Source organism: Capra hircus, chromosome 1 (assembly GCF_001704415.2).
Source record: "Capra hircus breed San Clemente chromosome 1, ASM170441v1, whole genome shotgun sequence".
Classification (NCBI taxonomy): domain Eukaryota; kingdom Metazoa; phylum Chordata; class Mammalia; order Artiodactyla; family Bovidae; genus Capra; species Capra hircus.
In genome coordinates, this window is record NC_030808.1 from 117178477 (window position 1) to 117194655 (window position 16179).

General features: G+C 39.1%; 2 protein-coding genes across 3 annotated transcripts in view; one reads left to right on the forward strand and one right to left on the reverse strand.

The window, feature by feature from the left end:
- EIF2A (eukaryotic translation initiation factor 2A) overlaps positions 1 to 4382 on the reverse strand; it is a 38441-nt gene extending 34059 nt beyond the window's left edge. Inside the window, exon 1 of one of the 2 annotated variants that reach the window (XM_005675449.3) lies at positions 4227 to 4379. In XM_005675449.3, coding sequence (XP_005675506.2) covers positions 4227 to 4254 — 28 coding nt within the window. In that variant the 5' untranslated portion in view covers positions 4255 to 4379. Of the gene's footprint in view, positions 1 to 4226 lie in introns of both variants that reach the window. The other variant, XM_018049041.1, reaches the window with a different exon arrangement.
- Positions 4545 to 9127, forward strand: SERP1 (stress associated endoplasmic reticulum protein 1). The gene is made up of 3 exons (XM_018049043.1): positions 4545 to 5044; positions 5324 to 5399; positions 6584 to 9127. The coding sequence occupies exons 1-3, from the start codon at positions 4961 to 4963 to the stop codon at positions 6622 to 6624; spliced, it is 201 nt and encodes a 66-aa protein (XP_017904532.1). The 5' UTR covers positions 4545 to 4960; the 3' UTR covers positions 6625 to 9127.

Consider the following 16179-nt stretch of genomic DNA (forward strand, 5'->3'; position numbering starts at 1 on the left):
TAGACAACTTCTTTATACATGATGCTTTACAGTAGATATGTCTATTATAGGGGAACTAAATATCAATTATATTCATCATAAAAATCATAATGTGTCATTACAGCTTTGTTCATACATGTAAACCACTATTTAAAACAAGTATTTTATTTTATAGTTCCCTACACAGAAATACAACTATAAGAAAGTGCTGTAAGAAATTTTGGAACCACTAAGATATGCTACTGATAATATACTGTATTATCAATGTGAGCAACTTCTTCCACAAATTTGAATACACAGATATACAAAGTTTATCAGATGAAATACAAAGTTTATCAGATGAAATGCAAAATCAGGTTCATAACAGAACATAAACTTCATTATAAATTAATAAAAGCAAAAATAAATATGGACTCAAAACAAACTCTTTTCAATAACCGAAACAATCTTTTTCTACATGACTTTCTAATGAGGCATTCATTTTAATTGGAAGTGACTAAATGTAAAACAATGAGTAAAGTGTGGGGATAGCTTAATGCAGTGTATTGGCATGACATGATTCCTTATTTTTGATGATTTTCCCCTTTAATCAAAAAAGGATCAACATGTTCTATAAAAAAAGAAAAAAAAGAATACAAATGGTTCCTTTCATTAAAGCAACAAATAAACGACGAAGTTCCACAAAGAATTACTGTTTAAAAACAATAATTACGTTAAATACTGTGCCTATATAGTATATTTTTAAAACTTCCTAGCCTTTCTAGATACATACCATTCATTGCTCTAGGCCTGAGTTAATATGAGAAAACTATGAGGCTTCAATGAAAATTGGCCCTAGGTCTGGGATACAGTGATTATATCTTACTATTTCCAATCCTTGTACCCACTGAAGTATATATCAATTTAGGAAAATGACTCAATCTTGATTATCTCAATGGCATCAAGTAGGCAAGCTGATTGAACAACATGAGCTTCATGTAAGGGTTACTGTTCTTTTACGGCCAAGCATCCTGGACCCCCTTTACAGGAGACCTTAGTTTTCCTTTGAGAAATATCCAGGAGTGAGAATAATTTGGTTCTGGTGATCCAATTAAAAACTGACTAATTTAGGACTTCCCTGGTGGCACAGCGAATAAGAATCCACCTGCCAGCAGCAATGGAGACAGAGAAGAGATGTGTGGTCAAGGGTGCGGGGGGGGGGGGGGGTGGGACCAATGGCGAGAGCAGCATGGAAATATAGACGTCACCATCTGTAAAACAGCCAGCCAGTGGGGCTGTGCCATATGACTCGGGGAACTCAAACCAGGGCTCTATGACAAACTAGAGGGGTGGGATGGGGTGGGAGGTGGGAGGGAGGTTCAGGAGGGAGAGGACATATGTATACCTATGGCTGATTCATGCTGATGTATGGCAGAAACCAACACAACATTATAAAGCAGTCATCCTTCAATTAAAAATTTATTAATTAAAAAACCAAACAGAAAAAAAAAAGTAAATCCTGAGAGTTCTCATTATAAGAAAAAAAATTTTTCATTTCCTTAAATTGCATATGAGAAACTTACTGTGATAATCATTTTGTGATATGTCAAATCATTATGCTATATACCGTAACCTTATCCAGTGCTGTATGTAAATTATATCTCAATAAAACTGGGAGAACAACAAAAAGACTCCACCTACCAATGCATGGGACATGGGTTCGACCCCTGGTTCAGGAAGATGTCCTGGAGCAACTAAGCCTATGTGCCACAACTACTGAAGCCCGGGCACCTAGAGCCTGTGCCCTGCAACAAGAGAAGCCACCGCAACCAGAGAAAGCCTGTGAAAAGCCACGACGCAGCGCATCCAAAAATAAATACATACATGGGGGAAAAAAAGACTCTTAAAAAATAAATAAATAAACCTGACTAATTAAATGGCAAACAAGAGCCAAGCCAACTCAAAGACAGCCAACCTTAACACTGGCACAGATGTGCACTTTCCTTAGGGGCTGCTAAGCTGGCTGAATGTAAACCTGGAGACCCCAGTTAAAACATTAACCTGAGAATAAATTTAACCTGAGAGAAAGTAAGAGCTTAGGGATGAAGAAAAACAGATTTTTGGAATCATGAGAATACCTGAATGTAACAGTGAAAGCTTTAAGGTACATGAGATTTTTTTTTTTAATCCTTTCACTTGTTTTAGCTTTCTGTCATTTCCAGTGAAAAATAATAACTAATATAATTTACTAGGTAATCTTAAAATCATTAACAACTCCAAAATCCCTTAAATTTAAAAAAGATTTTGGAAGTAAAAGGATCCACTGTTGACTGAAACACCTATACTCAGAATGTTTCAAAGATTAATCAGTATGTTCCAATGAAAGAGTGCCAGTGAAAGAAAAATGAAACATGGGGTTGAATGACTGAATATAATTCTGACTTTGCCAATTTGTGATGTGAATCTCACCACTTAATTTCTCTGAGCTGCTATAAATGTGAGAATATAATGAGAAGACTGACTGGATAACTCTTAAGCTCTTAAGTCCTTGATTTTAAGCATTGTAAGAAAACTGTCACTCTTGGTTAGTCTGACTACAAATAAAGGGGTTATCTTTCATTAATTTACTCTTCCATTAAATATTTAGTGTCTCTTGTATACCAGGCATTGTACCTGGTATTGAGAAGACAGGGATGAATAAGACTCTGTCCCTGCAATTAAGGAGTTCACAGTCTACCACAGGAGAAAAGCATCTAAACAAGCAGATAATTATCTTATGTGATGAATGAGAAGGAAAAAAAAAAGTATATATGAGGTACAAAAACAGCCTGAGGAAAGACTGACTATCTGGGAAGATTAAGGAAAGCCTTCATAAAGCAATGACGTCTAAAATAAAATTTAAAAGATAAAAAGAAGTCAGCCAAATCAACAGAAAGAGGATAGTGTTAGACTAAGGAAATACATGGCTCAAGGGTTTTAAAGTTCAATATTGATGAAGAACAAAATAGGATGAGGTTGCAAGAAGTAAAATGAATGACAAGAGCTATTCAAAAGATTATAAAGGGTTCCACATGCTGTGCTAAACAGCAAAGAATTTACCCTGTAAGCAGTTACTATAAGGATTTTAAAAGGCAAAAGATAAAATGATTACATTAAAAATGTATTAATTTTTAAAGTTCAAAAAAGCATTCAGTATTCCTAAATTGTAAGTAACATACAAGCTACCTTTGTGAAATTAGAGAAATAAATTCATTTAATTAGGTAATTATGCTTTTAGGCAGTACCTGCCTGGCAAGGTATCTAACAAATCAGTCAGTATTTGACAAACGTTTGATGAAAGAACTGTGGTAGCCACACTGAATACGAATGAGCCTGGTGCTTAACACTGACAACAAAGATCTCCAAATGCAGAATGGCAAAAGGTGCAAAAGTTTTTTAAGGTTCAAGTCTCAGGGGGAAGTAACACCTTTCCTCAATGGCTTCTTTTTCCTTCTACATGTTATTAAGTTATTGGTAACTTAATTTAAGCCTTCTTTTCTCTCCCAACTCCCCTCTCCTTACTTGAAGCTCATATATGAGACTCCAGCCACTACTCTAATCCAGAGTCATCGCCGATATTACCTAAGAATAAGTTTATTGTCTTCTGTAACATTACAAACTATGCCTCGGCTTCAAAACCTCAGGAATCACATAATGTTCTAACGTTGCTACTTTATAATGCTCATTGCTACTCCTCTAGACCACACTCTCCTCTACTTAAAACTTAACTAGCACAGCTCCATTCAGTCCCACAAACTGCATTAAAGCAAAGAGAATAGGATTTGTCATTAGTTAAATTTCGGTGTATTTAACGTGCATGGTTACTCTAGTATTAATAAGACTTTCCTTTTACAGAACTAAATGACTTCACACTGTCAACAGGGCCTGTGACCTGGTAAGCGTTAGAGTACTACCGGTATTGCAGACCCAGGTTAACAAATTCCACTGGCACTCTGTTCTTACGCCCCTTTCGCTATTCCCGTAGAACTTGAAGTGTTAGGAAAGAATGATGGATGGGCAAAAGAGGGGGGCGGGATGCTGGAGCCCCGATGCTAGGGCCTAACTTCCCATTGCCACGCTACATCAAGATATCCAAAAGGCCCTCCGGCTCTACTGCAATCCACAAAAAAAGGCAGATCTGACTCCAAGGCTTCTCGCGTAGTGCCCAAGGTCAAAGACAGAAAAAACTCTGCTCTAAAGAAATAGTCCCTCGCTCGTTCAGAACTCACCTGTCAGGAGTGGCGTGGACGGCGCCATCTTGTCCCGGAAAGAGAAACTCAGATACTTGGGTCAGAGTTCACGAGGGCCGAACCCGGCCCCAACACGTCTCCTCCGGCGTGGAGACGGCGAACTTGTGTTTCCTGGGTCATGAGCCTCGGGGCCAATTCACTTCCGGTCGGAGCGAGACGCTGAAAAGACCTCGAACGCGCGCACGCGCAGCTTTGGGGCCGCGCTCTACGGAGCGTGGGGGGGCGGGGCTAGGGTCGGTGCGCCGGACTTCACCCTCCCTCTCCGTCTGCCTCAGCAGGCGGAGCCTGCACTTCCGCGGGGCGGGGCCAGTCCAGTGCTGACGTTGGCAGCGGATCCCGAAGCAGTTTGAGGCGACGGGTTGCTGCACTGTCTCGTTGTTGCGTTGTGTTCGTTTCCTTCCTCTTACACTCCACGCTCCCGGCGGCGGCCAGAGCGGCAGCGCGAGACTATCCTGGCGGCCTGCTCTCCACCTCCCGCGCGCCCGCCTCGCTCGGCCGGACAGTCCGGCGTCGTCAGTCGGCCCGCGCCCCGCTAGGGTTCAGACCCGGAGCCCGCCTCGCCCAGGCCCAGCGGTCGGAGCTAGCGACCCGCCTGAGAGCCTCCTCGCTCTGGCGGCGCGGCCACCGGGAGCGGAGCGTCGGTCGCAGCGGCCCGAGAAGAAGCGAGCGAGCGAGACCGAGGGGTGGCCGGGGCAGGCGGTGGCGCCGCGAAGATGGTCGCCAAGCAGCGGATCCGTATGGCCAACGAGAAGCACAGCAAGAATATCACCCAGCGCGGCAACGTCGCCAAGACCTCGGTAAGGGAAGAGCGGGCGCCTCTCTCCGTTCCACAGCCGGTTCTGAGGCCCGGGATCCAGGGCCGCGTCGAGCTCTCTTCCCCAGACTCCGGCCCGAGGTCGCGAGCTGGATCTAAGTTGGGAGCTTAAAAGACGGGTGCGGGATCTGGTCGACTCGGGAACGCGGGAGAGACCTGTGATGTGCGGGGACCCGGCCACCTGGCCCGGGGTGCGGGCGGTGAGAGCCCGGGCTCAGGGCGGGTTTTTTACATTGCAAACCGCGGATTTTCCATTTTGCAGAGAAATGCTCCTGAAGAGAAGGCATCTGTAGGACCCTGGTTATTGGCTCTCTTCATTTTTGTTGTTTGTGGTTCTGGTAAGTGTTTTGGGGCCGACCGTCGGGTTGGGTGTTGGATGACGGGTTTGGGGATGACGTGGTGACCCATGAGTGGTGAGTCCTACCCGCGTAGTTCTCAACCCACCTGCCGGGAGATCCGTATAATTTTCTTTCGTCCGAACCAAATTACTTGTCCCACATATGTACAGAGGGTGGTGCTCTAGAAACTTCTCCCCGTTTGATTTGCGCTCACAGAACAGAAAAGGAGGTCAGGTTCTCAGTAATTATCGAGTTGAAAAACATTAGATCAAAACAAAAAAACACCTTCCAGAATGAGAATTTAGAATGTTTAGCAACCTTTGAGAAAGAGAAGCTTGTGAATTTCACGTTCATGGAATTATTCGAACTTTAATCTAACGTGTTCCAAAATCTAATGTCTTTAAGTCAAAATTGGTTATGTTTTATAATGTAAAGCTAGTACAAGGAATTAATCCACTGTAGAGGAATTTGTACCTGATTAACAATTTAATGTGTGAGACAGATGTTTTTAGTTTAATGAAAGAAATGTTTGGCATATGGTAGGAAGAATTAGTTGTCAGGGCAGACTGCTGTTCTGTGGCAGACAAGAGTGGTAGACTCTTGTCTCTGCGAATGGATTACAGAATGTCTTTCCTCTCTTCATTTATTATCTTAATATGCAGGCTCTTAATACGGAAATAACATGTTTCTGCTTTCCTTGTCTTCACATTTTAAAGTCACTGGAGGTTTCTCTCAACCATTTCCCTTTGTCCTGAACGTTGGAGAAGCTTTGCAGATAAATGGCCAAGAGCCAAGCAGTTTATGTAACCTAAAGATAATTAATTTCAGCTTCCTAAGAATGAGGAAATATGCATATATTACAGGCCAGGTACACCTGATATTTAGGGTTAAACCAAAATACTTATATGCTAGAAAAAGCTGTTCACTTCGGTACTTTAATTTTTTTCTTAAAAATCACTCATTTGATAACGCTTAAACATTTAGACATAAAATTCAGGAAAGCTAAGGCATAGAAAAGTAATTGTATTATCACAGTAGGCCAGTTTTCATATTACTTGAAGTTACATAGTATTTGCAAGTAATTGTCAGGGTGTTCTTGGATTCTTGAACTACTTTAATATTTGTCGGTTGCCAGGCCTGTTTTATTCAAAGCATGTTTTAATTTTTGCTCTTTCTTTTTACAGCAATTTTCCAGATTATTCAAAGTATCAGGATGGGCATGTGAAGTGACTGACCTTAAGATGTTTCCATTCTCCTGTGAATTTTAACTTGAACTCATTCCTGATGTTTGGTATCCTGGTTAAAAACAATTCAGTAAAGCATCCTGCCTCAGAATGACTGTTCATATCATCCTTCATGTGTCATTCCAAGGTTTCTTCACAAGTCATTCCAAGTTTTCTAGTCCATACCACAGTGCCTTGCAAAAGCACCACATGAATAAAGCAATAAAATTTGATTGTTAAGCTACAGTAGTGGACCCTACTTATTCAGTCAGTAAAGAGTAAGTTTTTCGTTTTTTTAAAATGTGGTTATTAGAACAAGATATAGAATAGAAAATTAGATTAAATCTATGTAGACAGGGTCTAGATTTTGTTAGCCCAAATGTGTAAATGCAGTTAGCTTAATATAAAATTTGGAATCGTACAGTTTTTATATAGCTAGGCACTTTATTACTATTTCTTGAATTGAAAGCACACTCCCACAGAGGGTCGTGTAACTGTCCTGTAATAAGGTACTTATAAATGGAACAACTACACGGCTAGCCTAGTTTACCCACAGTCTTTTAGCATCTAAAATTTTTTTTAAAAGCTTCTAAATGCCGGATATAAAGGGAGATGCTTCCAACCACAATGTCTATTTTAACATTATTGTTTCTATTACACTACCTTGGATTGTGCATGAGTGAATATACTAACCAAGGATGCCATAGAAAACAACTTGGTTGAGCATTTTACAACTTAGTCACTTCAGTTTCACTAACAGTAGCCATGGTGGAGTAAAGTCAGGGAAGGTTTTTTAATATCACCATTGATTTCAGCAGAATTACTGTAATATATCAAAGGGGTCTATTATGGTGAACAACATTTTAGGGGAAAATACTAAAAATGGATGCCTCACCAGGACATGATATTGAGTCCAGTGTGCCATAAGACATCTTAGCATGTTGATAGCACTTTTAATACCAAAAAGGCACATCAACTGAAAAGTTACACTTAGTTTGGAAATGCTTTTCTTGATTTATGGTTAAAATTCTGTTAGGATACTAGCTACATCAGACTAAAGTGTCATTGGGAATTAAATGGATTTACTGATAAGAATCAGTCCTTAGTCTTCCCTTTGTTGTAGGATTTTACAGGTTATGATTGATCAGACTTTGTTTTTACTAATGGTAAGGGTGAGTGATAAGGCAGGTTTGAGGTTTACTGGTACTATTGAAAATTTCAAGTATTGGCTATTTAAATACTTAGCCGTAAGGTTGATGAAAAAAGCCTGAGAGGTGTCTGTGTGTTAATGAATTGGAGAGAAAGCTGCCTGTTTGCTTTGTTGATTGCCTCAGGATATCTCTTTAAAATAAGCTGTTTTAAGAGGAGCAGAGGGGAAATCTACTACCTAGTCTATACAATAAGAACCTCAAAGCTTCTGATAGCCCTAAGTATGGGGGAGAGTGATCGAGAGGAGTGGTTGGGATGGTCCTTGACTGCTCTGGAATAGGAAAGGAATCCGCTGACCTTGGTCCAGCACGTTTTTACCTGCATTGTTAACCTGCCTTTCTCACCGAGGAAATCAACCCCTGTGTTTGTTTCCCTCTTGGTTAACTAATTCTATTGTACCTTTAAAAATGAAATTTATTGTTCTAAATTCATAGCAGGTGCCTTAGTCTTTGCTTTTGAGTCAAACTATTCCATATCTCCATATGAGAATTTCCCTTTGGTTTACTATAGATAGTTGGCTTTAAAACATTGAGTTTTTTTTCTTTTTTTTTTTTAACAATGTCTGTTAATTTGATTGTTAAATTGCCATAGTGAGCAATCATTTTACATAAGTAAAGTTGCATTCCTTTTGTATTTCATATGTAATTACCAATTGGGTACATTTTATATTAAGGATGGATTATGCATGTTTGGGTCAATGAAAGCTATGTCTTATTTGATTTACCCTTTAAAAATAAAGATCCCTGAATAGTTGATGTTTTCTAAAAGAAAATGATTTTGTAGAGTTCTTAATCTGAGTATACTTTTTATAATTAATAGAAGATGATTTTAAGGAATGCCTGGTGTTATACTTGAGTTAGAAGGAATAGTACACAGAGGCACAAATTTTAAGGTTTATAACTGGGAATAGGTACTAAAACATATATAAAAGCACAATGGGTTAAATACTTTCCCACGTGGAATTTACCCTCATCTCATTATTTGAGTCTGATACAAGGAAAAAGCACAGTTTTTTTGATCTCCCTTTCCCAGTTGAATTTTATATGTCACCTAATGTTGAGTACAATGTAGAGAATAAATAGTTATTGGGGTGGTCTACATTATCCAGTTACTCTTGTAATTTAGCTGTAACATTTCAAGGAGTTGTCAGTGACTTCATTTTATCTGTTGGGTTGTATATAATGTTGCTCAACGTAATTAAGTGGGTTTCCAAAATAAGTGAAGATTTTCATTGTAACAGGATGCATTGTAATAGACTTTTATTTACATTAAAGAAGTGTATATATTCAACTGCAAGGCCATGGCTCTTCTCACTGAGGTTCCTGGAGTTTTGGCACGGGAGATTCCACAACAAAATTTTATTATGCTTTAACATCTCTAAAATTCAGGACATCATCAAATTTTCCACTTAGAAATTGTCTTGAAGTTTGATTTAACTTTACCTATCTTTTTAGTTTCTTGTCATTTTAGATGCAAACCACAACTTTAAGAGGTAGGAGTTCAGTTCAGTAGCAAATATTACGACACTCCCTCAGAGAATCCTTTCCTGTCTGAACAGTCCCACTGTGCTTGTATTACTGTATCTTCAGATTGAGTTAGAACAAAAATGTCTGAATTTGGAAAAAGTTCTAATGAGCAATAAAAGGGTAGAAATTAACTTGAAGGGAAAAATTCAACTGTCTGAACAAATAATTCAAAGTAAATTCATATATATGACAGAATCTCAAAGATAGAAATGACATAGGAAATTTAGCACAACTGCCTCAATTTACAGATAAGAAAATTCGCTTATTCAAAGGTAACTTAGGTGCCAGCTCTGGAAATTGAGCTGTGAATATAGAGTCCCAGCACTCAGATGTCTTCCAGTCAAGTGTTAGTCACTCAGTCATGTCCGACTCCTTGTGACCCCATAAACTGTAGCTGTCCATGGGATTCTCCAGGCAAGAATACTGGAGTGGATTGCCATTTCTTTCTCCAGGGGATCTTCTTGACTCAGGGATTGAACCTGGGTTGCTCACTTTGCAGGTAGATTATTTACTATCTCAGCCACCAGGGAAGCCAGTAGTAAGGAAAAAAAACAATGCAATGAAAACAACTGTAATTGTGATAGGTATTTCTAAAGAAAAGTAAAACCAGATAAATGGAGTCTTTGCCCTCTTGGGGCCAGTTGAGGTAGAAAAGAAACTAGGGCCACAGTTTTCTGGCTCACTAAACCATCTAGAAACTGTAGGACTGATTACAATATATCCACACAGGACACTTCTGTTTTCATGAACTCTTGCTTCTGCTTTTAGAAAAGCTCAAATTTTTTTTCTTCTGGCTGTGCTGAGTTGTCATCGCTATGCATGCTTTTTTCTAGTTGTGGGAAGCAGGGGTACTCTCCAGTTGCTGTGCTTGGGCTTGTTGCCGTGGCTTCTCCTGTGGAGCACAGGCTATAGGGTGCCCAGACTTCATTAGTTGCAGCTCCTGGCTTCAGAGCACAGGCTCAGTAGTTGTGGTGCATGGGCTTAGTTGCTCCATGGCGTGTGGGATCTTCGGGATTGAACCTGTGTCTCTTGCACTGGGCAGGCAGATTCTTTACCACTGAGTCATCTGGGAAGCCCCTAAAATTTTTTTTCCTCTTGCCAATTGAAAGAAAAAGAGAATTTGTCCTTTTATGGATGCAACTTCTTTTGAAAATGAATTTGTGACAAATTTACTATTGTTTCCTGTACAGCATGAAATTAACAAAGATTAAATCAGTAATGTTATTCACTATAACATTTAAGGGTACATTTTTTAAAAGTTGTTTTGCTAACACTTCGTTTAAATTTGTTAATCTGTGATGTTGAAAAATATTTTTTGTTAGCCCAATAGTCAAAAAAGATACATGCTCTCCACAGATACAAGGTTCAGTGAATAATGCATGTGTGGCTTACTTTCCTGTGTACAAATTTCCACTTTGGGATGAAGATAAAACTTAATCTGCACATTTTAATAATTAAAGCTAAGATTTCAGTATGCTCAAATGGGTTAGTAACTAGTTTTTCTTTTTTTTCTTACTTAGGGAGAAAGTCAAACAGGAGAATGAGAATAAATTATTTTGGAGCTAAAAGGAACTCTTCAAATGATCTTTATTATCCCCCTTTATTTACACTTGAGGAAATTATGGCCTAGAGAAGTTATCTTTCTCATCATCAACAAACCAGTAGCAGAGCAAGGATTAGAAAACTGGAGTTGGGGCGACCAAACTGGCTCTTTATTATGCTGAATTATAATCCTTTAGGAATCTCTCCTTTTACCTTAGAAGATTATATATTAATTTCATGAACCCCCTTGAGTGAGTGATAAAGGTAAGATCTGAGGATTAACTAAACTTCAATGGCTTCCTACTGCCATTGGAATGAACTAACTCTCTAACTATGATTTTTAGGCCAGTTCATAACATAACATGGCCCAACCTTTTCAGCCTTGTGATGCATATCTTCCTTTCAGAGACCTGTTCTTGCCCCATGAGTACTTTCATTTTTCAGATACCTTGTGCTATTTTTTTTTAATGCTTCCTTCCTTTATTTGTATAATTCATTAAGATTCTTGTACCACAATTTTTCAGATTCAGTATTCCAGACATGGCAATGAATTATTTTCCTTTATGTGGAGAACGAACAAATAGAATTAAACTTAAATACAGATATAAAGTGGCCATTTGCCTACACACTCTGACCTGAGGGAGGTTACAAAAGCAAAAACAAAAAGTATAACTCCTGGGTTTTGGCTCAAAATTTTTATCATTTTGAGTACTGTCTTCTCCCTGGAGTCCTATTAAGATTGTATGTACATGTAAGGCTCATTATATTATCCAGGTTCAGTGTACATGAGTTCTATTGTATGACTTTTATTTTGACTGGGGGAATTGGATTAAAATCATTTTTTTCTTCCAGAAAGAAGGATAAACTCTGAGAGAAAACTAATCCCTATATACAGGCATACCTCAGAGATACTGTGGTACACTTACCACCACAATAAAGTGAATATCGCAATAAAGCAAGTCACAGGAACTTTTTGATTTCCCAGTACATACAAAAGTTATGTTTATACTACACTATAGTCTATTGTGTAAAGTAGTAGTATGTCTGAAAAACAATGAATATACCTTAATTTAAAAAATATTGCTGAAAAATGCTATCATCTGACAGTGCAGGGTTGTCGCAAACCCTCAGTTAGTTTTAAAAGCACTATCTGCCTAGACATTTTTTATACTCTATTGCCCTTCCTCCAGATACTGCATTTTTTTTTTGCATTTTTAAATAAAGGTTGAAGCAACCCATGTTGACTTTAAGCACCATTTTCCAACAGCATTTGCTCACTTTACTAAATAATTTTTCTTTTTTTTATTTTTTTTTAAATTTTAAAATCTTTAATTCTTACATGCGTTCCCAAACATGAACCCCCCTCCCACCTCCCTCCCCACAACATCTCTCTGGGTCATCCCCATGCACCAGCCCCAAGCAAGCTGCACCCTATGTCAGACATGGACTGGCGATTCAATTCTTACATGACAGTATACATGTTATAATTCCCATTCTCCCAAATCATCCCACCCTCTCCCTCTCCCTCTGAGTCCAAAAGTCTGGTATACATATCTGTGTCTTTTTTCCTGTCTTGCATACAGGGTCGTCATTGCCATCTTCCTAAATTCCATATATATGTGTTAGTATACTGTATTGGTGTTTTTCTTTCTGGCTTACTTCACTCTGTATAATTGGCTCCAGTTTCACCCATCTCATCAGAACTGATTCAAATGAATTCTTTTTAACGGCTGAGTAATACTCCATTGTGTATATGTACCACAGCTTTCTTATCCATTCATCTGCTGATGGACATCTAGGTTGTTTCCATTTTCTTCAGTCATATTAAAATAAATTGACATAAAGCATTGTGTAAGTTTGATTTAAGATCCCCTTCATGGATCACAGCCTTGTTATGGTGAAGAGGCTTGCGTAAACAATGGAATGATCTTGATTCATTTCCAAGACAAACTATTCAACATCACAGTAATCCAAGTCTATGCCTCAACCACTAATGCTGAAGAAGCTGAAGATGACTGGTTCTATGACCTTATAAGACATTCTAGAACTGACACCAAATATGTCCTTTTCATCATAGGGGATTGGAATGTAAAGGTAGGAAGTCAAGAGATACCTGAAGTAATAGGCAGTTTTGGCTTTGAAGTACAAAATGAAGCAGGGGAAAGGCTAACAATTTTGTCAAGGGAACACACTGGTCATAGCAAACACCCTTTTGCAACAACACAAGCTCCAACTATATATGGACATCACCAGATAGATGGTCAATACAGAAATCGGATTGATTTTATTCTTTGCAGCCGAAATGGAGAAGCTCTATACTGTCAGCAAAAACAAAAACGAGAGCTCACTATGGTTCAGGTCTTGAGCTTCTTATTGCAAAATATAGGCTTAAATTGAAATTTTAATTTCCTAGTGGGAAAACCACTAGACCATTTAGGTATGACCTAAATCAAATCTCTCATGATTATACAGTGGAGGTGATGAATAGATCTGAGGGATTAGATCTGGTAGACAGAGTGCCTGAAGAACTATGGATGGAGGTTTGGAACTTTGTACAGAAGGGAGTAACCAAAACTATCCCCCAAAAAAGAAGTGCAAGAAAGCAGTGGTTGCGTGAGGATGCTTTACAATTAACTGAGAAGAGAAGAAAAAGCAAGGGAGAAAGGGAAATATACCCAACTGAATGCAGAGTTCCAGAGAATAGCAAGGAGAGATAAGAAAGCCTTCTTAAATGAACAATACAAAAAAGTAGAGGAAAACAATAGAATGGGAAATAGAGCTATCAAGGAAATTGGGGATATCGAGAACATTTCATGCAAGGATGGGCACAATAAAGGACAGCAATTATAAGGACCTAACAGAAACAGAAAAGATTAAAAAGAGGTGGCAAGAATACATGTAATAACTACACACAAAAACGCTCTTAATGACCCAGATAACCATGATGGTGTGATCACTTACCTAGAGCCAGACCTTGGAGTGTGATGTCAAGTGGGCCTTTAGGAAGCCTAACTACAAACAAAGTGGAGGTAATGGGATTCCAGGTGAGCTATTTAAAATCCTAAAGATGATGCTGTTAAAGTGCTGCATTCAGTATGTCAGCAAATTTGGAAAACTCAGCAGTGACCACAGGACTAGAAAAGATCAGTTTTCATTCCAGTCCCTAAGAAAGGCAATGCCAAAGAATGGTCAAACTACCATAAAATTGCACTCATTTCACATGCTAGCAAGGTAATGCTCAAAATTCTTCAGGCTAGGCTTCAGCAGTACATGAACCCAGAACTTCCAGAAGTACAAGCCGGATTTAGAAAAGGCAGAGGAACCAGAGATCAAATGGCCAACATTCATTGGATCATAGAGAATCCAAGAGAATTCCAGCAAAACATCTATTTCTGCTTCATTGACTATGCTAAATCTTTAGACTCTGTATCACAGAAACCTTGGAAAATTCTTAAAGAGATGGGAATACCAGACCACCTTACCTGTATCCTGAGATACCTGTATGCAGGTCAAGAAGCAACAGTTAGAACCGGACATGGAACAACGAACTGGTTCCAAATTGGGAAAGGAGTATGTCAAGGCTGTATATTGTCACCTTGCTTATTTAACGTATGCAGAGTATGTCGTGTGAAATGCTGGGCTGAATGAATCATAAGATAGAATCAAGACTGCTAGGAAAAATATCAACAACCTTTGATATGCAAATGATACCACTGTAATGGCAGAAAGGGAAGAGGAACTAAAGAGCTTTCTTGATGAGGGTGAAAGAGGAAAGAGAAAAGGCTAACTTAAAACTCAACATTCAAAAAAGTAAGAACATGGTGTCTAGTCTCATCACTTCATGGCAAATAGAAGGGAAGTGGAAACAGTGACAGATTTTATTTTGGGGGGCTCCAAAATCACTGCTGATGGTGATTGCAGCCATGAAATTAAAAGATGCTTGCTCCTTGGAAAGAAAGGTATGACAAACCTAGACAGTGTATTAAAAAGCAGAGACATTACTTTGCAAGCAAAGGTCCATATAGTCAAAGCTATGGTTTTTCAGTAGTCAATATGGATGTGAGAATTGGACCGTAAAGAAGGCTGAGCACCAAAGAATCGATGCATTTGAACTTTGGTGCTTGAAGAAGACTCTCGAACAAGAAGGAGATCAAACCAGCCAATCCTTAAGGAAATCAATCCTGAATATTCATTGGAAGGGAGGATGCTGAAGCTCCAATACTTCAGCCAACTCATGCCAAGAGCTGACTCATTGGAAAAGACCCTGATGCTGGGAGAGATGGAGGACAAAGGAGAAGGGGGCGACAGAGGATGAGATGGTTGGATAGCATCACAAACTCAATGGAAATGGGTTTGAGCAAGCTCTGTAAGACAGCAAAGGACAGAGAAGTCCAGTGGGCTGCAGTCCATGAGATTGCAAAGAGGCAGACACGACTGAGAACTGAACGAGTTTCAGATCTAGAGCCTAGGTAGTTCCCTGGCAGTCCAGTGATTGGGCTCTGTGCTTTCCCTGCTGAGGGCCCAGATTAGATCCTTGGTTGGAGAACTAAGATCCTATAAGCTGCATAGCAAGGCCAAAAGAGATGTAGAGCATAATGATTTGACCTACATCAAATCATCATCATGTAGGTCATTTCATCTACATCATGAAATGATTACCTACATCATGGAATGATTACCACAATAAGTTTACTGAACATCCATCATCTCATACAGTACAAAATTAAAATTTTTTTCCTTGGGATGGGGACTCAGGATTTACTCTAACAACTTTCATATATAATATGCAGCAGTGTTGATTATATTTATCATGTTGCACATGGCATCCCTCGTATTTACTTTAGAACTGGAAGTTGTACCTTTTGATTGCCTTCATCCAATTCCCCCTTCCCCTAACCCCACCACTGCCTCAAATCTCATCTGTTTTTTCCTATGAGTTAATTGATTTGTTTCTGAAACATGTTTGACCTCCATCAGTGTGTTAGTTCCTGGTACCCAAAATGGTAATTCAATATGTCTCTGCATTTCAAAATGATCATCCTGGTAAGTCTAGTTGTGATCTGTCACCATACAAAGACATTACCTAACTACAGATGTATTCCTTACTGTACATCTTGTCTCTGTGACTCATTTATTTTGCAACTGAAATTTTGTACCTCCTAATTTCCCTCACCTATTTCTCTCCTCTCCCCCTGCCACTCCTCCCCTCTGGCAACCACCTGTTTGTTCTCTAGATAACCTGTACTATTTTACTTCATTTTCTTATATTATCATACTACA